Source organism: Sinocyclocheilus grahami, unplaced genomic scaffold (genome assembly GCF_001515645.1).
Source record: "Sinocyclocheilus grahami isolate Dianchi unplaced genomic scaffold, SAMN03320097.WGS_v1.1 scaffold43.1, whole genome shotgun sequence".
NCBI classification, from domain to species: Eukaryota; Metazoa; Chordata; class Actinopteri; order Cypriniformes; family Cyprinidae; genus Sinocyclocheilus; species Sinocyclocheilus grahami.
In genome coordinates this window covers 1515578-1536560 of record NW_015505222.1, presented here as the reverse complement: position 1 = coordinate 1536560, position 20983 = coordinate 1515578, and the positions used below count along the sequence as shown (strand labels likewise).

The window sequence follows — 20983 nt, the reverse complement described above, 5'->3', positions numbered from 1 at the left end:
GGCGTTATGCAAATCTTCCCACATAGTGATGTAGACATGTGGGGGCGTGTTAGAACGAGCCGTTTTAGGTAGGCGTGGCTGACTCTTAACTTTTATAAAGAATATCTCTTTGGATTTGAGACTTTAGTCTTTGCAACTTTACAGATCTTCTTTATGCACCAAGAGCTTGTAACACTCCAAAGAGAAAGGACAAATTGAAATCGCATCATATGACCCCTTTAAGTCATGGCTGCTATCTAAGCTTAGTTTAACCTCCATTCCGATACAATCATTTATTCAAAGAAACAAAAGGCAAGCCATAACTTAGACTGGGTAATTTATTCCTTTATAATTAGACACTAAACATGTGCATGGCCTGTGTGTCACAAGTACAAAGGTCACAAGATTAGTTGAAAATGCTAACAGGAACAAGGTCTCCGCTCCGGTCATATTAACGAACTTTTCTGACATGCAAACTTTGTTTATTTATAAGCCCATATAGAGTCCCTGTTCTCCATTCATCTCTGCTTTGAATACAACACTCTGAATCAAGAATCAGGCTGCATTTACAACACGCATGTAAAATTCAAGCTCATTCAGGAACAAACATTCACAAAACTGTTTATCTAAAGTCAAGAGCGACACGTCTGACCCCAAAATGCTGTTATCAGGACTCGAGCACGAGTTACTATGACCCGGCTGGCTTTCGAAACATGAGTGAAACATACAGTGGGGTCCAAAAGTCTGACACCACAATGAAAATGCGAAAACATTGAAGTGTTTCGTTAATAATAACAACAAAATTTTTAAAATTATATTATTTAATTAATTTATTTGTAATATATAAACTTAAAAATAGAAATAAAATATAGTAAAATAACCCTAAGATAAAACTGTATTTATGCGAATATGGTGCTAACATGCAGATTAGGGTTTCTAATAATAATAATAATATGGTTCGTTTTATATCTTCTGCATTGAAATATTAAACTATTTTCATTTCCAAACTGCAGCGTTAAAGATTAGGGTCACAGTCATGCTGCTTTACTTCTTACGACATGACAATAATGGTATTCATCGGCATAGAATTATAGATAGGATTTTCATCATGCAGATTTTTGAATAAATATTTTGCCAGCATTTACATTTGTTCATTTTAATGTTCTGCAGCAAACCTAAATATTAAGCACCCCAAACTGTTAAATTATTGTTAAATAAATTCAGACGGTGAGCTTATTTTATTATGTAAATCTCAAAAAGATTCAAATCACTGTCAAAACAATAATATGTAAAACTGTTAAAAACATTACATTTTAAAATGTGCAATGAAACCAAAACATAAACTTAATTCTGACAGATATTACACCATGCCCAAATCAGTTTATCAAGTAGATTTAAGGGAGAAATGAGCTATAATAGGATTGCACATGATGCATTTAGTGCAGAATAAACATGTGATATTCTACTAGTTCAGTGAGTCTGTAGTTTGTCACAATATTGTCTATAATAATATATTACTCAATCAGAGCTGTTAATTCCCTGAGGATTTCATTGCCACTAGTCCATGGCATGATTTTCGCATGCAGTGCGTCTGAATCCTCTGAAATGGCTTTGCGCAACAGTTTCTCTAGGGTGAATCCTTTCCTAGGCATTGCAATATCCCCTTCTTTCAATTCTCGAACGGGGCAAAAGTCATTTCCTCCATCTCCTATATAGCAGATCCTCTCATAATGCACATCAGCCTTAGCTTGCTTCTCTCTGAAGTCTTGCAGCACCCTCCTCTTGCACATGTTTACGGGACATTGCTGACAGTCATGCGCGTGAAAGCAGCGCACACTCATATAGCCGCGCGCATCGATGCTGGCAGGGTTGGTGAAGACGTCATCCACAGCAGACTTCACCCCTGATGCATGCAAAACCCAGTCTATGAAGACACTGTTGGAATCGGAGATTATGATGCAGTCGATGTCTTTCTTATTCTCAGATATGAAGGTCAGGAGCTCGAGCATGCCGTCGGTGAACGGGATGCTCTCCATGACCGCGCGCATGTGCTCCGGCCGGACAGACTGCTCTCCGATGTAGGTCAAGACTCGAGCCATATACTCGGTCCAGAGGCCTTTCTGGTATGACTTCTTCAGCCAGTCCGGTAGCGTCTGCTCGGGAGCGGAGCGGAGCACCCATGTGTCGCTGTTGTCATCCACTATAGTGTGATCGAAGTCGAACACTACTAAGGTCTTCATTCTGCGCTGGAAATGACACACAAACAAAGTACTGACATAATGAGCGACAAAATAGATGTTCAGTATTCGACATATCTGTCTCGGAAAGTCAAATAACGAGATGCATGTAAGCAAATCAAATATATACTGACCTGAAGCGGCAGCCCGAGTGAATTATTCGATTTCTGAGACCGACACTTGCCTACATCACAAAGCATGATTAGTCACCGCCCCGCAAGCGACGGCTCGTCTCTGATTGGCTGCCACTCACGTCACTCAAACGACTTGGTAGGCTCTGATTGGTCGCTACAATCGTAAGAGCTTGGGTCGTTCGTTCTTGCTTTCTGTTTCATTCAAAGTGAATCAGTGTATTCTGAATGAAAACGCAGTTGTCTTACTTAAAATATAGTGTTAGTAAATATTTTAGAATAGTAGAGTCATAAAGGTATGAAATAACTCACTATTTATGACTGAAACACTAATTTCAAGCTTGAATATAGTAAAAAAAATGAATAAATCACGTGGTACCTTCGCTGATTAATCAGTACATTAAGACATTTTTGTATTACGTTTTCTGAAAAATGTTTAAATGTGGAAATGAGGCGATATTTAATTAAACATGCGCTAATTTTCATACATTTCCAGAAGAGAAATCTGAACATTGGATAAAGCCAGGTTCCAATGTGTTGTTTCCTTTTGTTGACATATTAAAGGTTCGTAGTTAGGATTTTGAGGATCTCTTTCTAAAAGATTAAAAAATGTATGATCAAATAAAGAAATGCTAATATTAATGCACAATGGTAGACCTAAAATTAAAGTTATAAAATAAAATGAGATCAGATCAACTAAATACAGATAAATGAAAGAAAAATAGAATAAAGGAAAAAAATCTCTACCGATAAATTCTGCATCCTTAATTTCTAATTGCACTTGAAGAAAGTTAGGAAGAGTCTTCAATAAACAGGACCACTGAAAGTGAAGTTCACAGGTTCAGTATCAATTTTTATTTGTCAAATTCAACAGAAGCTAACATTGTCATCTCTTTACAAACATAAAGCCCTTACAAAACTCCAATGTATGCGAACATGTCCCCAACAAACCCATCTTAAAAAACAGCTCAGATTGGACAGAAAAACAATTAAGCAACCATTTTCACTAAACGCTTATGTCAGGATATGGGCAAGAAAATGAAAACAATTGTCAGATAAAAGCAGGACAAATATAACCGATTCAACTGAAACAAATTAGGACATTGTGATCCGTATCAGTCATAGAGGCATGTCTGTTTCACACAATGACTAAAATGTGTCTCTTTGTATCCAACATTGTACAGCAAGTCATTGATGGGGAAAAATAAAACAAAAAATGGAGTGGTACATGCAGTCTCTCAGTCGCTGTCACTGGAAGAGGAGTCCTTTTTCTTCGCATCTTTGCTTGGACTTTTAGATTTGTCCTTCGCTCTCTCTTTAGATTTCGGACTCTCGCTGCTTTTTCTTTTCTTCTGTTTATCAGCATCACTCTCAGAATCACTGCTTCCACTCTCACTCTTTTCTTTCCTCTTCCTGCCGCTCTGTCGATCATCTCGCTCTCGGCTTCTCGGTCTCTGGGAGGATCGCTCTTTGGAGCTCCGGTCTCGTCCTCTGCTCTTTGACTCCTCTGCACTCTTCCTCTTGTTTCGGTCTTCTGCGTCTCTCCCGCGGTCTCGTCTGTCTCGCTCTCTGCTTCTCGACCGGCGAGATGATCTTCTGTCCCGGCTGCTGCTGTGGCGTCTGTCACGGCCTCGGTCGCGTGATTGGCCACGCTTGTCGCGGCCTCTGGACCGGGACCTCCGTGACCCGTCACGACCCTTTTCTCTGCTTCTAGATCGGTCACGGCGCTGCTCTCCATTCTTCTTCTTTTCCACCTCTTTTGACTTTTCCTTGTCATTCCCTTCTGAATGTTGTTTGCTCCTTTCTTTGCTTCTGTCCTTTTGCTCGCCCTCCTTGTCACGCTCTTTGGCATCTTTCTCTTTCCTGTCTTTGCTGCTTGAGCGTCCCCGTTTGTCATCCGCTTTACTGTGCTTTTCCTTTTCTCTCTTCTTTTCTTTGCTCTTGCTCCGGCTGCGAACTTTTTTCTTTTCTGCATCAGCATCGGCCTTTTTCCGTGCATCCCTATCTCTGCTTTTGGAGCGATGTTTGTCCCTCTTCCTGTCTCTTCCTCTGGAGGGACTGCGTGATTTGTCCCGCTTTGCATCTCTCTTTTCTCGTTCAGAGTTCTTTTTTGCTTCTTCTTGTCCTGCAGCTGTGTTCTCGCTGGCTGGCTCAGTGGCTTCGGTCTTTTCCTCTGACATATCACCTCTGGGGGAAAAAAACAAAACAAAAAAAACCACATGAAAGATTTATTTTCCAAATTAAGAATAATAAATAATATATTTTTTAATAAATTATATAATATAGATAACTCTTGAGTGCAAGTAACGTTTTGGAATAGCACAAGGGCAAGAAAACAATTTTACTTTTGCGTGAACAAGTTTATTAACTCATTGCATGAATCCTGGATGAAATATTTGTGCACACTGTAAAAATTGCACATACTTGTCCCCTTTGATCCATCGATCCTGGGTGGTGGCTACGTATGCTTTAGCTTTCTGTGTCCTTTGCATTTCCTGCCTCCAGTGTGGAGGTGTCTCACTGCGGCGAAACCGATCCCATGACCGCGAGCGAGATCTAGATGGTGTCCGGTAACGCTACAGGAAAAAATAAAATAATAAAAATGAGCTTTAATTTTATTCACTAAAATAAATAAAAAAGATATGTAAAACAAAACATGGATTGTTCAAAAGTTTGGGATCAGTTCTTTTCTTTTTTTTAATCCAGCAAAGATGCGTGAAATTGACAGTAAAGACATTTATAATATATATATATATATATATTTTTTTTTTTAATTCTATTTTTAAATTAATGCTATTCTTTTGAACTTCATGGTGCATCATGGTTTCCACAAAAAAATTATACAGCACAGCGGTTTTTAACCGTATAATATTCAGGAATGTTTCGTGAGCAGCAAATCAGCATATTAAGATGTGTGAAGGATCATGTGACACTGAAGATGGGAGTATTTTATTCAAAGGAATTTTTATTAAATGTTAAAATATTTCACAATATTACTGTTTTAACTGCATTTTTGATCAAATAAATGCAGCCTTGCTAAGCATAAGAGACGTCTTTCCGAAATCTTACCGAGCCCAAACTTTTTGAGTGAATTCACATTTAACTCTCATGATCTGCCTTTCAAAGCAAGTCATATTTATTCTCTCACCCTCGGTCCTCTTCCTTTAATTCTGCGCCCTGACCTGGTCATCACCAGTCTCGTGCGGTTCGGCCGCGAGTTCACCATGGGTCTGGAATATAATTTACAAGTTACGAGCAAAATATAAAAATCTCACAACATAAGCATTTCATCCATGTCTGTACAACAAATGATCCTCCACATCATTGCTGAATGAAGTCTCAACATATCACATTCTACCTGTCCCTTTCCCTCTCCCTTTCTCTTTGTCTGTCTTTTCCAGAGTCCTCCTTGTGCTTTTCTTTCCCCTGCTCCTCTTCTTTGGCCTTCTGGGGGCTTCGCCTCATTAGGAAGCGGTTTTCTGGAATAGCCGGGACTTCCTCTGGGCGGATGGTCGACACGGGTTGGGGATCAGCCTCTTCCTCATCAGACCTACAGAAAAGACATGTTAAAATTCTTACTACATTAAAAATCACTTTCAGCAAGAATGAACATGGTTTGTACAAATTTAAAAAAAACAAACAAAAAAACGATTGGCTGGTAAAATTATTTCAGATATTGTTATGAATACATTTTAATTGTTTAAATTTAAAGACTGCTTATTATGTCTGTGATAATTTTGGTACTGTGTGGAGCTTTTAGTAATGACGTGCTCAACACATGGAAAGTAAATACTTCAAATTTTGAAGCATTCTATATAAGCGTTGCTGTAGGGTGAAAGACTCCCATCATAAAAGGGCAACTGCACCCTTTCTTGTCTTTCTTCTTGTGTTTCTGTTCTTTCTTTTTCTTGTGTTCCTTCTTATGTTTCTTCCGTCGTTTCTTCTCCTTCTCCGATTCCTCTGACCCTGACGAGCTGTCTGAGGAAGAGTCGTTGTCACTCTCGCTGGATGACTGATGCTTCTTCTTTTCTTTCTTTGCTGGATGACAGAAGTTTAAGCAATACTTTAGAACACAGTATCACAATTTGACTGGAAAAAATGCATTAGTAAGATTAAATTTAAGTGTGATCTCTTTGAGATGCTATTTTTGCACTGCCAATCGTAATTTATTATTAATAAAAGTTTACAGGAACATTCTGCATGAATGATTAACATCCAGTCTATTCTCAAGATAGTCGTGAATAACACAAATAATCATATGGCTCGTTTCCACTGAGCGGTACGGTTCAGTAAAGTACGGTACGCAATTATGTCCATTTTCATTGTCAGAAGTTGGGAATGGTACCAAAATAGTGAACCGTACCACTTTTTTCCACCAAAAGGGTGGAGCCAAACTCACGGCAGAACGTTGATTGGTTGACTAGAATCGTCACTTTTGCGTGCTACAAGGGGATAAAGCTTCTCCTTCACTCGTTCCGCTCTGCTGTCCATAAGTGTTGGGCTTATTTACATCAAGAGTGCGCAAACAAAAAAATAAAACGGTGTATTTTATAATTTCACTCGGACAATAGCGGTAATATGCGAAATATGCGTTTTTGTGGACTTGTGAAACGTCATTGCCCAAAAACCCACATCATTTTCAAAATATTACTGTTATTATGTCATGAAATGTAGTTTTAAGAGTTTTTCAGGCGAGAATGTAGTTGTTTAAAACTGAAATCTGCGGTTTGTTTATAAAGATGGCGCCTATTTGAAAATTTGCCATGCCGATTTCGGAGCTCCAGGCGATCAGCAGGCGCTCAGTGCTCATGTATCCGCATAGAGCAGCCTCAGCTCAGCTAGTCCTTCCGACATTTGCCGCTGGCTCTGATGTCTCTGTAGTGATTAAACATGAGATACAATTCCTTTTGGGTAAATTTTAACAGGCATTCGTGGTCTCATGAATCTATTATTTGTTCCTGGTCATATCGTTTTGGCTGAGCACAAAGTTGTTTAACTTTATATATTTATTTTGAACTTTACCGTAGTACAGCGCTGACTTTGTAGCATACGTTTGACTGAATTGTTTGCTTTTGTCATACTTTCATAATGGCTGTTATTGTTCATTAAAACTTAGTTTTAGAGATATGCTTTATGTCATATTGAGAAACGGCTATTTTTGCGCTTTATCGATGATCGCTACTTTCGGGTATACACCACGCCTATCAAGTAAGGGTACTGTTGGTGGTGGAAACGCAAGCTGGATCAGGGTGTTCGGTCCCGAATCGAATCATACTGTCCCGTACCGCTCAGTGGAAACGAGCCAATAGTGACCATTAAATACTGACATCCATAACACTGGACAGTTTTATCACAATTGATGTGCATTGATTGTACTCACTTATTAAATAATAAGTTCTTTTGTCAATTCTTAATGAACTGACAGTGGGTCTGAATGCTTTTGTGTGTAGAAGTCACCACAAAATGAATGAGATGGAAGAACCATGACTAGATCTAAAACTTTTGAATGGCACAATGCTTTATGCCTTCATTTGATTACCACTTTTTTTGATAATAAATTTGCATCAAATATAAAAATTGCATGTGTATATATATATACATTATTTTAATTTACATAATTTTTGTTAAATTGTCTAAGCTTAATGAGTTTAATTATGCTTTTTGTTTAATACAATTTTACTTGACCATTAAAACAGAATATTTAAAATTGTAACAGGAAAAACAAACTGAATCCAGAAAATGTTTTTTTTTTTTTTTTTTAAGTGAATTAGGAAAAAAATAAAACTGATTTCATAGGGACAGCCTACTTAGGCCAGAAGCATTTTTATACACAAGTACACAAAAATATAAGGTAAAGCTAATAACATAAAACATCTAAACAGTTCTAGCCTTAAACATGAGCAAAGAAAATATGCAATATCACCTTTAGATTTTGGAACAAGTTCCCCACAGTTGAGCACTTTGACCTCGGCGTAGGGTCGGCTGTTGGCATCTGTCTTCTGACTCTCGATCATCCGGATCACCTCCTGGCCGGAGATCACCTGACCAAACACCACATGAATTCTGTGGAAAAAAGCAACAAAACCTGTTAAACACTGCAGAAGATATATGTTACCTAGCAGTTTATCAAATATTGATAAACACATTGTGCTGCACACTTACCCGTCCAAGTGAGCAGTTGGTTTTGTAGTTCTATGGTCAGGGACACAAAACAGTGAGGCAGAATGTAAATATAAATCTAACGAACACAAAAACAGTGATTAATGCACACCATAAATCGATCTGAGACATTATCATTTGCAGTTCATATCTAGTTCAAGACCAAACCAATGCACTAAGAACATAGACATCTATTCTACATCAAGGCTGCAAAAAAGAAAATGATAGTCGCAGACCATCGTCCATTTTCAAAGAGGGCGGTACAATCCACTAGAAGCACGTATGCTGGACTCACATAAAGAACTGTGAGCCATTGGTGTCTTTCCCTCTGTTTGCCATCGACAGAAGGAAATCCTTGGTATGTTTCATTGAGAAGCTCTCATCTAGACAAAGAAAATGTTAGAATATTGAAATCACTGTTGTTATTGATAACTAAAACTACTAAAAAGTGCTTGAATACACCTAAATAAAAGATAAATATTTAGATGAACCTACACTGAAAAAGACTAAATTAGAAATGTTGCTATGGAACTAGCTCTAAAATTACCTAAACACAAATTAAAGCTAAATAGAAATAAAAATCCAAAAATAATACAAATAAAAGTAAATAAAAAAACGTAAAGCAAAAACAAATTATACAGAAATACAAGCCAAGTCAAAACTTTAATACAATGAATACCTATAAATGATACTAAAATAACACTGACTGAAATGTAGAAGCTGTTTCACGTTGACCCTTGAAGTCATTTTTGATTACTAGATATAAGCATTTTAATTTAGTCTGATTTAGGGCTGTGCGATATTGAAGAAAAATGCGATATGCGGTATATATATATATATATATGGTTATTTGTATGTATGCATGTATCAAGAGCTCCTGTAAAACAACAACAAATTCCTTGTTTGCGCACACTTAAGTGGTGAATATAAAGCTCATTCTGATTCTGATATAACTAGCATACATGTTTCACTTTTTGTGAGAAGAAAGCACCCCTACAACAACTTCTGAAAGCGAAACGTAGTGTTTTACTCTAGCGTTACATAGGTTTAGGAGTTTAGGAACTGAATAATAAAAAGGAAAAATACAACACTGCTTAGTATTTATTCTATGAATTCAATACGCACTGATTCTTACTTAAGCTACAAAAGTTATTTAGGTAAGACCAGTGAGTGATTTTCTCTGTGTCTTTTGTTCATGGCCCCAAATATTGCAAGCCGTAGCGATATGCATATTGCGATATGTACATTTGCGATAATTCCGATATATTGCACAGCCCTAGTCTGATTTATGAACCTGGTCAATCAAGTGAATAAAGATTCATCTCAAGAAAATGACTTGAAACAATTACTCTGGAACTTTTAATCTAAAAAAAAAAAAAAAAAAAAAAAAAACTGCAATATTTTAATAATTTGCACATGCTTATGTGGGAAAAAAAAAAGCACACTCACCTTCAAAAAAACCTCCATATATAGATTCACCACCTCTACCATTTCCTGTTAAGGCAAACATTTCTGTCAAATATCATCACACATGATATACAGTGGTGTGAAAATGTTTTTGCCCCCTTCCTGTTTTTGCATTTGTCACACTTAAAAGATTCAGATCATCAAACAAATTTTAACATTACACAAAGATTCATTTAAAAACTGCATTTTGTATTTACTTGCATTATCTTTGTGTAATATTAAAATTTGTTTGATGATCTGAATCTTTTAAGTGTGACAAACACGCAAAAAATTTAAAAAACAGGAAGGGGGCAAAAACCTTTTCACACCACTGTAGATCAGGGGTGGCGAACTCCAGTCCTGGAGAGCCGCAGCCCTGCAGAGTTCAGCTCCAACCCTAATTAAAACTCACCTGCCTGTAGCTTCCGAGTAACCGTTCAGACCTTGATTAGCGTGTTCAGGTATGTTTGATTAGGGTTGAAGCAAAACTCTCCAGGACCGACGTTTGCCACCACTGAAATAGATGATTAAAAAAAAGACAGCAGTACCTTCACTGAAGTCTCCTCCTTGTATCATAAAGTCCTTCACTATCCTGTGGAACAGACTTCCTTTGTAGTGCAAGGGTTTCTGGGTAGTCTTACCAATTCCTTTCTCACCTAGAGACAGAGATGGAAAAAACCCACAAAGCAATGCATAAACACAGACCTGGAAGACTTGATGTCAAACATCTCTCACAGAGACAGTCATTTTACTGCATTAAGCATCTCTCTCTCTCATTTATATAAATACCTGTGCACAGACAGCGGAAGTTTTCACATGTCTTGGGACACGCATCCGAGAAAAGCTCCATGACCACTCGGCCCGCTGCAGCAAGGAAAACCAGCGGGAGAAAAATATTATACAGGGAAATACATCCAAATACATACAAAAAGGAAAACGTATCCCATTCAGGCACTGAAGTAACGAAATGCACAAACGCTGATAATTTAGTGTGAGTGACGTGACATGTGGCCAAGTATGGTTACGAGTCCGACTCTCTAACCATTAGGCCACGACTTTCCCCGTAGACATATATATGTCTTATATATATATAGTAGCTGTGCATGGTCTCACCTGGCACATTACTGATGCCAATGTCAAAGAAGCAGCGAGGACGCTGCGCCTTCACCCCCATCACACTGCAGGCACAAACCACAACACACACTATTACAGCAACACATCTGAGCTTACAGACAGTGTAACAACACTATTACACTAACACACTCCATGACAGGCAACACATTTTGGTTTTGTTGAGAATTATAACTTGGACATGTTTGACATATTTTGAAAAATTCACCACATAGAGCATTAGTATTTCATATTGCTTATGCAGCAAGTCCTCCTCCTTCATGTCAATAGCTGCTCATGCCATTTTTTTTAGCATGCTCTAATTAAGCGTCAATGTCGGCACTTTCCCAATCAGCAGAATAACACATCACGGCCATGAACATGTCTCATAAGTCTATATTTTTTGTGTGACCTTTGAGATTATAAACAACTTCAGAATAAAACGACATTAAAATGTTTATTTTTCGTGCTGCTGCATGTGTTTCTGAGTCTCACTGCACTCAGCTTGTGCTAAAACACACGTGAAATCACCAACAGCAGCACACCTTGTGTATCCCAATATGTTCCAACTGTATATTTATCTACTTAGCTTTAGAAAACCGGGTAATTAGATTCGCTCATACCCACACAAAAAGCGCAACGTTTTGCCTTTTAATGCTTGAATGACTAGCATGCTAACGTGCTACATGTGTCCATTACAGAGTATATGGAGAGTTCCATCTCGATCTTTCCTTTGTACAAATCATACTGAAAGGTTTTATTTATATCTCTGACAGGAAGTATAACTTACATGTTTGATCCAAGTTAAACAAATGCTACCAAAATTAAGCAGAACATTAACAACATTGACTGTCGTTCTCGTGTCCTCAGCGCGCAGGTCTATGAAGATGGCGCCGTGACGATCAGCGGTGCATTCTGGGTAAAAACATAAACCGCCAGAACTTCTTCTTCTTCGTGGTTTTTAACAGCGGCTGGCACCAACGCAAATAGGTGCATTACCGCCACCTTCTGCTCCGGAGCGTGAAACAGAGTTTTAAATTCTATTTACCAACCCTGTATCTCTTATAAAATCAAAGAATACATTACTATTTATTTCCCTTGCCCATTTTATTAAAACCTTAAAATTAAGATCCTGAATTCCATTTTTCTTCTTTCTTGTTCATACTTGCTACATTCAAGAAATCCATGAGGTATTGTTTCTTCAACATGACATTGCTCACATAACCCATTTGGATGTTTCCCTGTTATTTTAAGAGTGCTATTTAAATTTGAGTGCCCTAGCAATATTCTGTTAAAGATAACCTTGTCTTTCCTTGACTTACCTATACACTTTATATTATGACTGACTTTGTTTATTAAACTGTAAAGGAATCTACCATTTCCCCCATTGCTCCACTTAACTTGCCATTCTCCATATTAAAACCCTAATCTCTGATTGACTTAATGGAACTTGTATCTCTATCGTTTCTCTCTGTAAAGCTTGCTTTGCTAATTTATCCACTTCTTCATTTCCCCTTATTCCTGTCTGTGCTGGGACCCATATAAAACTGATAGATGTATCATTTTGAACAATTCTTGAATGTATTTGTAGGATACTAAAAAGAATATCTTGGTGACATGATTTAAAAGATTTCAAACTCTTTAAGACTGAAACGGAGTCAGAACAAATGAGAACCTTCTCAGGTGTGTGTTCCTCAACCCCACTGCAAAGCCAAGAGCATTGCTATCGTTTCTACAGTAGAAACTGCCAAATGATTTGAAGTTGGCTTTACTCCACTGATCCACTGGTCATCACCGTCTTGAACTAAAAAAGCAGCCCCAGTTATTTGACGTTCTGGATCTTTTGAGCCATCTGTATACACTTGTATATGCCAGGGGTATTGGACTCTGGTATACATTGAAAAAGCAGATGCCAAGTCAACTTCTCTTTCAGTTTTTTTAACCTCCAACAAATGCAAATCTACTTGAGGTGTTACATAAACCCATGGTTCATATTCCTGAATAACAACTGTTGGGATCATCTTGATGTTATTTACTTGTATTTCTTCTGCATATATTTTACTACTCCACCCAAAACTTATTCTACATCTTTCATTTTGTTCCCAACAGTTCTGTAAGACCATTTTTGTAGGATGTTCATCTTTATGCCCCTGGAGGTTAGCCCAGTAATTGACCATTAATTGTTTCCTTCTAATTTCTAGTGGCATCTCTCCTACTAAGACTTGTAAAGCTGGAATGGGTGTAGTCTTTACTGCTCCACAACACTGTCTCATCGCTTGAGCTTGAATTTTACAAAGTTTTTCCAACAGGTTTTTTGAGGCAGAACCACATACCACACAACCATAATCAAATACAGACCGGATCAGTGCTACATAGATCGTTTTTAATGAAGAAAAACGTGCCCCCCATTCCACTCCACTTACACATCTCATGATGCTTAACACCTTCTGACATTTCTCAACTATTTTATTTATATGTTCAGCCCAAGTAAGTTTTGCATCAAAATAAATACCTAAAAACTTAAATACCTTCACCCTTTCTAATGATTTCTCATACATCTTCAAACTCGCTTCTGGAATAACCCTCTTCCTAGAGAAAATTACTGTTTTACTTTTATCCCCATTCATATGCCCATTCTTCTACTTTCCTTATTGCCGCTTGTATCCTCCTATTAATATATAAATATATATTCCTTCCCCTTTTCCAGAGAGCACTGTCATCTGCAAACAGAGACCTACCTTTATCTGGTTCTACTTGATTAAATACATAATTTATCATTATGGAAAACAAAAGTGGACTTATTACACTCCCTTGTGGAGTTCCATTTTCTATCTGAAATGTATTTGACACTTCATTCCCGATTCTTACCTGGATGATTCTGTTCGCCAAAAAAATCTTGTATCCAATTGTATATTCTTCCACCTATATTCATCATTTTTAATTTTATCAAAAGTCCCTCTCTCCACATCATATCGTAAGCCTTCTCGACATCCAAAAATACTGCTATTACTGACTCTTTATTTATCTGCGCTTTTCTAATTTCATTTTCTAAACATACAATAGGATCCATTGTTCCTCTTCCTTTTCTAAAACCACTTTGATATTTTGATATTAATCCTCTTTTTTTCCAAAAAATATGTCAACCTTTCCGTTATCATCCTTTCCATTATTTTACAGACATTCGATGTAAGAGCTATCGGTCTATAATTAGAGGGTTTTGAAGGATCTTTACCTGGCTTTCTTATAGGTACTATTATTGCTTCTTTCCAAACTTTCGGAAGTCTTCCTTCCTCCCATACTCTATTATATAATTCTAAACTTTTTCCCACAGCCCTATCTTTAAGATGTCTAATCATTATATATCCGACCTGATCCTTTCCTGGAGATGAACGTTTTTTATTAGCATTACAAATAGCTCTCTTCAATTAATCTCTGTTGAAAGGGAAGTTAATTGGCTGGTCCTCTATTCCCCCACTCCTTACCAATGCTTCTATATTTGGTCTCTTTGTTATTTCTCTCCTCCTCTTTCCTTCCTCACCTAAGTTCCCTGACCCATGTATTTGTGCAAATGTTTTTACTAGCATTTCTGCTTTGCCCTTATCCGTTACAGCTATTTCTCCTTCTGACTCTAATACTGGATATTCCCACTCTTTCTTATTACCTTTCATTCTCTTGATCATATTCCATACATCACCTACTGGAGTTGTTCTTCCAATTCCACTACAGAAACCACACCACCTTTCTCTTTTAGCTTGCCTTATAGTTCTCCTCACAACTAACCGCCAGAACTCGAGACTGCGGAAGCTTAAAACGGACAAAAATCAAATAGGATTTGGAGTTTCGTTTCGCTTGAGTGTCATTATATGTAAACACATTTATTTAAATTCTTTAATTATTTTAAACGTAATCTTGTGTCATTTGTTGAAGTTTGTTTACTCTCACTCTTTTTTTCTCAGCAAAATAGAGGTTAATTAGTTGCCACCTACAGTCGTAAACATACAGAGAATGAGGAGTTACGTCACAATCTTTTCAGTCCGCATTGCATTTCGGGAAGGCGCCGCCATATTAGCAGGATACGCTATCCGTTCCCATAGTTACTTCTCATTCTCTATAAGGATAAATGCTTATCTTTTTTGTTTTTGCCTTTAAGTTAAACAATTGAATAGAGGTTGGTGATTCTTCACCAGTTTCACTGGATCTGCTTCTGAAGGTATTGAAAACAATGAGAAATGCACTCTGCTGCACTGTAATGAACTTCAGTGTTTGCATATGAAGTGTTGTAATGAAGACAATAAGTGCTGAATATCATGCACTGTGAAGCCACAACGACACACAAGCAGCTTCTTCCAGGAGGTTTGAGTGTCTCAGTGCTAAACATTAAAACATGCAAATGCCTGTGAAACAGACTGAGAATCTGGCAAATGCATCAGAGGACAAACTCAAAGTCCAGTCTGTGCTATTATTCCAGCAGGTGAGTGTTCAGACATTGAGAGTGACTGAATCTGTGATGTGTGAGAGATGCTCATGATTCTGACGTTCATCAGTGATGCGATGAAGCTGGTCAGACTGCTTCCACCAAACTACATCTGCTTCCGCTGTGGAATTCCTGGACATCACATTAAAAACTGCCTGAGTAATGGGGTAACTGGGCTTTGAGAGATCACAGCTGCTGTGAACTTGAGCTCTTTTCCCCGTCAGTCTGTCAGAGTTTGAATGTCATTAATGAATTCACAGGACAAAAGTTGTGCCCCTCATAAACACATACGGAAATGTGCAGGGATTCCTCGTAGTTTCCTGGTGGAGGTGGATGATCCTGACAGAAAGGGAGTCATGATGGACAGCATTGGGAAATACGTCATTGCCGTTATGGATGCGTGAGTTTACTGTACTTGCTCTTGCTGCAGGTTCTAGTGTTTGTTAAAGTCTTTTGTTTGAATCATGTTGTGTTTGATCTGTTTAGCGATGCGATTGGGAAGAAAGAGAAGCCGCCCTTCTCAGCCTAGAATGAGCCTTCATCCTCATCCTCATCCGATCCGGTTCCTGCTGCGCTGCTGTGTCTGATCTGTAAGGATCTGCTGACCGATGCTGTGATGATTCCCTGCTGCAGGAGCAGCTACTGTGATGAATGTGAGTGTCTGATCAAACAAAGATCAGTTAGAAGCAAACAGGCTGTTTCTGACAATCTTTTGGTGTCAGGTATCAGAACGTGTCTGCTGGAGTCTGACGGACACCTTTGTCCAACCTGCAGACAGTCAGATGTTTCTCCTGACAGTTTGACCGCAAACACTGTATGAATATATATTTTGGTAATTTAATAAAGGTTATAGAAACAATATCAAATAGTGATATATTTATTAAAGAAGTGTTACCATTGGGACGCATGGAGACACTGTGATAGGTAAACTTGAAAATAAAAAATACAAAAATAATAATACAAACAAGTTGCAGTTAAAATAATGTAACTAGCCAGTCAGAGAAATATACCTGTTAAAAACACACACACAAGTTGATATGGTTTTTAAATGTTTATTTTACAAAAAATGTACATTCACAAAGTAACCTAGTATTTTTGAAGTAGAGAACTAGAGTTTATTTTTATTACAGTATAATAACAATACAGAAATGCGCCTGCTCTTGCTTACATGGTTCTGTCATAGCATGAAATGATAAATGGCTCATGTTCACACACGTACAAACACATTTCACATTAACTGTGTTTGTCTAAAATGTAAAAGAAAAACACTTTAGGGAACCCAAAAGCTTTTTTCACACTTATGAAAAGGGGTTAGTTCCCTTGGCTTCTCATTTTAGACTAGACATAATTAACCACAGACAGCTGTGTGCCGAGGTCAAAGGTCACATGACCACAGGGGGTCACATTTAAAAAAAAAAAGAAAAACAAAAAAGGGTTTGATTTAAAGTTTGGGCATCCTGGCAGCATTCAGACGCATACCAACGCAGGAAGATCCGGAAGCGTAGCGCATCTCTCTCAGCATGCCGCTCCATGTCTTTTTGTCTTCTTCATACCTGTGAAAGAAAACAGGTCAATACATACACTGACATTCAGTTCTATGCTGGATCTATTCCTGGGCACTTTCTTGGAACTTGACTAATTAATTGAAATCTTTTTTCCTTTCAGAACAACTGCTGGACACAGAATCAGGATGACTTACTGCCACACATCAGTGATCTCAGAAGGTCCGATGTTTTTGTCCTCCAGCTCTACAATAGCAAAGCCCCCAATGGCAAAGAGGTTTCCTCCGGTGCTCACAAGATTCACCGAGCTGCGCTCCTGAGGGAAGTCTGTGAATGTGTCCCACCTGAGAGCAAATAATATTAATGTAATACAATATACATATTTAATTTTTACATGCAGAAGCATTAAGCGCAGGAAGACGACATCTAGAATGGTACATCTCTGTACAGATACAATATTATTGTTTCATATCACAAGCAAACCTGTAAATTGCATAGTATCTATTTTGTCTGTTAGTTGTTAAAAAAATTCATTAATTGAAATAAAGCTGAAATAAAATAAAATATTAAAATATTAGATGAAAAACTTGAGATAACTAAATTAGAGATTGGCATCTAACTGAAATAAAATAAGTTACTAAAACTAAAAGTGAAATAAAAATAAATAACACCTAAAGCTAAAATTAATAAAATTTAAATAAAAATAAATGGAAACTAAATAGAAATATTTAAAATAATAATGAAAAAAGCACATTAAAATGTTTTTTTAATTAAACTAAAATAAAAACCCAAACTATAAAAATAAATGCCAGTTCAAAATATTAAAAAAATACTTTAATAATATATAAATAACACTGGTGAGAAATCATACTTGTTTGTTCCAAAATCGTAGGTTTCAGATAAAGCTGTGAGTCCGTCTTCATTCACTCCCCCAGTTACAATGATTTTTCCCTTATGAACTAAGGCACCAAACATCGCTCTGGGCGTCTTCATGGCAGCCAGTTCTCGCCATTCTGACTGCTTGTGGTTGTACACGAACATTTTATTGAGAGCTTTGCTGTGAGAGAGAAAATAGATTTATTTACTTTAAGATTTGTTTAATCAAATAATTTACTATACACCAAATGTTGTTGACTACGTTGTTGAATATGAAATAAAAACTGACATTTGAGTACATTCTTGCTGTTATTGTGAAAAATCCATTGGCTCATGTTATTTTAAATAAAAATGTTTTGTAATCTTTCTTTAAAATGTAGTAGCTTGTGCTTCACCTCAATCTGACTTCCTGACTTAAAAGGGGCTGTTCTTCATTTTTAACTACATATACAATGTATAATTGTATAATTTTCTATCATGTATTTATATCAATATAAACGTAAGCCACTTGTTTCAAACATGCAGAGCTCCGTCTTCATTCACTCCCCCAGTTACAATGATTTTTCCCTTATGAACTAAGGCACCAAACATCGCTCTGGGCGTCTTCATGGCAGCCAGTTCTCGCCATTCTGACTGCTTGTGGTTGTACACGAACATTTTATTGAGAGCTTTGCTGTGAGAGAGAAAATAGATTTATTTACTTTAAGATTTGTTTAATCAAATAATTTACAATACACCAAATGTTGTTGACTACGTTGTTGAATATGAAATAAAAACTGACATTTGAGTACATTCTTGCTGTTATTGTGAATGTAGGTGCTACACAGACAAGAACAGTGCAGTTTGGCAAGTTTTCTTTACTTTTTACTAGTTCTTCTGGTGTTTAGTAATAGCTGCCAATAAATGCTTAGGACTGAAGAGGAAGTTTCATCAAGCTGTTTTATCTGAAAAGATGAATGCATCATTGTTCCTCATGATAAGAGCCCTTTAAGTGTCACATTGTACAGAAGATTTTTGAGGAACTTTGATGGATCTCAGACAGCTGCAAACTACACCATATGTTCCTGAGCACCTCTGATCTTAGTTGCACACACACACACACACGCATACTCTTACTTGTCATCTGTCTTTCCTCCGATGCAGTACACCAGGTTGTTATGTGAGACAACTGAATGGCCGTGAATACGCAGAGGAAGTTTCTTGGTCTCGTGCCATTTCATCTTTCTGCAATGACATGAAATATTATTGAAGCCAAACATCCGAGCCAGCAGTCAAGTGTGAAGAGCAGAATCAGCTTTTGAATTCATACTCAGTGTCATAACACATGACGGAGTCGAGGGACTCGTTGGTCTGCAGGTCTTTGCCAGCGATGGCGAACAGCATGTTTTCACATTCCCCCAGACTGAACAGGCATCGAGGGCTGGGCATAGGAGGCATTGCCTTCCAATCAGCAGCAATACTGTCCAGCTGGATATGATAGAATAGTTTTAAAATGACAAATAATTTCCCATAATACCTTACAATATGGTTTAAGTTCAGTTCAAAGGCCCATGAAAAGACCATAAAGATTCCATGCTAGTCCTGGTCTAGCTAGTGGACCAGCATGATCCTCTTGGTGAAGACCATGGAGATCCCTTCTGGTAAAGCTAGTTTAAGAAAACTAGTGTGGTTACCATCTCACCAGCACCTAGGTTTAAAATAATTTTGTACCTGGTAGAAGTAGCACTGCAGAGGAGACTCTTTGCTGTCTTCATCGACAAACAGGCCACCGACGATAAAGAGCTGGTTCTTCTTGGTGCAGAGACTCACATGGTTCTTCGGCAGCTGCTCTGCCATGGCAGCCAGAAAACACTCATTCTCGGCCACGTCGTACGCCACAGCGGCCGTGTCATTGATCATGAGGATCAGGTCTCGTCCGTACATCCCCAGTCTACGATTATCGTTCAAGTAACCCGGCAGCAGCTCCTCTTCCTCCTCTGCTCCAGCCTCACCTTCCTTCTCTTTGGGTTTCTTCTCGGGGAGTTTTCCTCCAAAGGCTTCTTTGATGACTTGCAGCTTCTTCAAGAGTTCTGGATCAGCCTTGATGATGTCATCAGTCTCAACTTTCTCCCGGAAGTACCTCTCGGGAAGGAGACGGAAGCGGATGCACTCGAACACTTCACCCAGACTCTTGGCGTGCTTGGCCTTGTCGCTGTGCACCCACTTCATCACCGACTCAAACACAACCTCCTCCTTCTCCACGTTAAGCGTGTCTCCACCAATCAGAGCCAAGAGCTCGTGAGGTGCCAGCTGAAGGAACTCGTCCTCAGCCGCCACGGTTTCGAATCGATCAGCGATGAAATCGCGTGCCGCTATGGCGAGCCTTGGAACGCCGAGGACCAGGCCAAGCCTGAAGACGGCGAGACAATTAAACAGCGACAGCTTCTTCTGGAGATAGTTCACACATACTGTAAACACGGAGGGAATTTGGAATCGGTTCGCCACTGCAAAGATCTCCTGAACATTGTCGTCTGTCAAATCGATCTCAGCGGAATACAGATACTGGATGATCATATCCATGATATTTGGATCAACGTCATCCAGAATCACTTCCTTGCCGCTTTCCTTCTCCTTGCCGTCTTCAGAGAAGAAGAGCTCTCTGAAGTAAGGACTACAGGCGGCCATGATCAGGCGGTGGCAGGGAAAGCAGCGGTCGCCGATTTTCAAAGTGCAGTCAACAAACTTGTTCTCGTTCAGAAGTTCCTTCAGTCCATCCTGAAGCAAGGTGCTCTGGAACAGCCGTAGCTCGTCCTTCATGGCTTTAGGATCCATGCTTTTGCGTTTCAAGATGGGAATTGACGGATAAGAGAAGAAAAAGGGGAGAAGGTGGCTCCAGGTCTGCTCGCCACACCGGCCGGGCTGGAAAAGGACAGAGTGCTGAAAAGATTCCCAGAGTGAAGGGACTGTTATTTAATCCTGCCGTTCTAAATATAACCCTCCTGCTCTTGTCCACCCCCACTGCCTCTGTCATCCCTCAATCCTAGTTGTGAAGAAAGGGATCCCAGTGTGATGGCCATTCTAGACAGCAGC

The 20983-nt window shown here is 38.5% G+C and overlaps 3 protein-coding genes and 1 pseudogene across 5 annotated transcripts; 1 reads left to right on the top strand and 3 right to left on the bottom strand.

Annotated features, from left to right (window-relative positions):
• Window positions 1–877: 877 nt before the first annotated feature.
• On the bottom strand, window positions 878–2430 carry phospho2 (phosphatase, orphan 2). Of its 2 annotated transcripts, none has more exons than XM_016268161.1 (2): window positions 2351–2430; window positions 878–2225 (listed from the first exon to the last, which is right to left on the bottom strand). In XM_016268161.1, exons 1-2 carry the CDS (start codon window positions 2414–2416, stop codon window positions 1494–1496), a joined length of 798 nt encoding a protein of 265 aa, XP_016123647.1. In that variant the 5' UTR covers window positions 2417–2430; the 3' UTR covers window positions 878–1493. The 2 variants fall into 2 exon arrangements, with proteins under 2 accessions (XP_016123647.1, XP_016123648.1); XM_016268162.1 differs by having other exon boundaries at window positions 878–2220; window positions 2351–2407.
• Window positions 2431–3174: 744 nt separating this feature from the next.
• Window positions 3175–12002, bottom strand: ppig (peptidylprolyl isomerase G (cyclophilin G)). 2 transcript variants are annotated; one of them, XM_016268098.1, is made up of 13 exons: window positions 11853–12002; window positions 11066–11130; window positions 10742–10816; window positions 10501–10608; window positions 9956–10000; window positions 8802–8889; window positions 8510–8539; window positions 8271–8410; window positions 6214–6385; window positions 5706–5897; window positions 5496–5577; window positions 4772–4923; window positions 3175–4534 (listed from the first exon to the last, which is right to left on the bottom strand). In XM_016268098.1, the coding sequence occupies exons 2-13, from the start codon at window positions 11124–11126 to the stop codon at window positions 3586–3588; spliced, it is 2094 nt and encodes a 697-aa protein (XP_016123584.1). In that variant the 5' UTR covers window positions 11127–11130; window positions 11853–12002; the 3' UTR covers window positions 3175–3585. The 2 variants fall into 2 exon arrangements, with proteins under 2 accessions (XP_016123584.1, XP_016123585.1); XM_016268099.1 differs by lacking the exons at window positions 9956–10000; window positions 10501–10608; window positions 10742–10816; window positions 11066–11130; window positions 11853–12002 and having other exon boundaries at window positions 8510–8585; window positions 8802–8886.
• Window positions 12003–15446: 3444 nt separating this feature from the next.
• Window positions 15447–16356, top strand: LOC107582352 (E3 ubiquitin-protein ligase RBBP6-like; annotated as a pseudogene).
• A 216-nt stretch (window positions 16357–16572) lies between these two features.
• On the bottom strand, window positions 16573–20818 carry klhl41b (kelch-like family member 41b). The gene is made up of 6 exons (XM_016268158.1): window positions 19625–20818; window positions 19224–19381; window positions 19031–19138; window positions 17910–18095; window positions 17236–17382; window positions 16573–17089 (listed from the first exon to the last, which is right to left on the bottom strand). Exons 1-6 carry the CDS (start codon window positions 20723–20725, stop codon window positions 16978–16980), a joined length of 1812 nt encoding a protein of 603 aa, XP_016123644.1. The 5' UTR covers window positions 20726–20818; the 3' UTR covers window positions 16573–16977.
• Between the last annotated feature and the right edge of the window lie 165 nt (window positions 20819–20983).

Coding starts and splice junctions, on each gene's coding strand:
- ppig (XM_016268098.1), bottom strand. CDS start 11,126: ATGGGGGTGAAGGCGCAGCGTCCTCGCTGCTTCTTTGACATTGGCATC. Junction 8,890..9,955: donor ATATGGAGGTTTTTTTGAAG/GTGAGTGTGCTT, acceptor TTCTTTGTCTAG/ATGAGAGCTTCTCAATGAAA. Junction 8,411..8,509: donor CCAACTGCTCACTTGGACGG/GTAAGTGTGCAG, acceptor TTTTTTCCACAG/AATTCATGTGGTGTTTGGTC.
- phospho2 (XM_016268161.1), bottom strand. CDS start 2,416: ATGCTTTGTGATGTAGGCAAGTGTCGGTCTCAGAAATCGAATAATTCA. Junction 2,226..2,350: donor CACTCGGGCTGCCGCTTCAG/GTCAGTATATAT, acceptor TGTCATTTCCAG/CGCAGAATGAAGACCTTAGT.
- klhl41b (XM_016268158.1), bottom strand. CDS start 20,725: ATGGATCCTAAAGCCATGAAGGACGAGCTACGGCTGTTCCAGAGCACC. Junction 19,139..19,223: donor GTCATGTGTTATGACACTGA/GTATGAATTCAA, acceptor ATGTCATTGCAG/AAAGATGAAATGGCACGAGA. Junction 18,096..19,030: donor GGAGGAAAGACAGATGACAA/GTAAGAGTATGC, acceptor TCTCTCTCACAG/CAAAGCTCTCAATAAAATGT.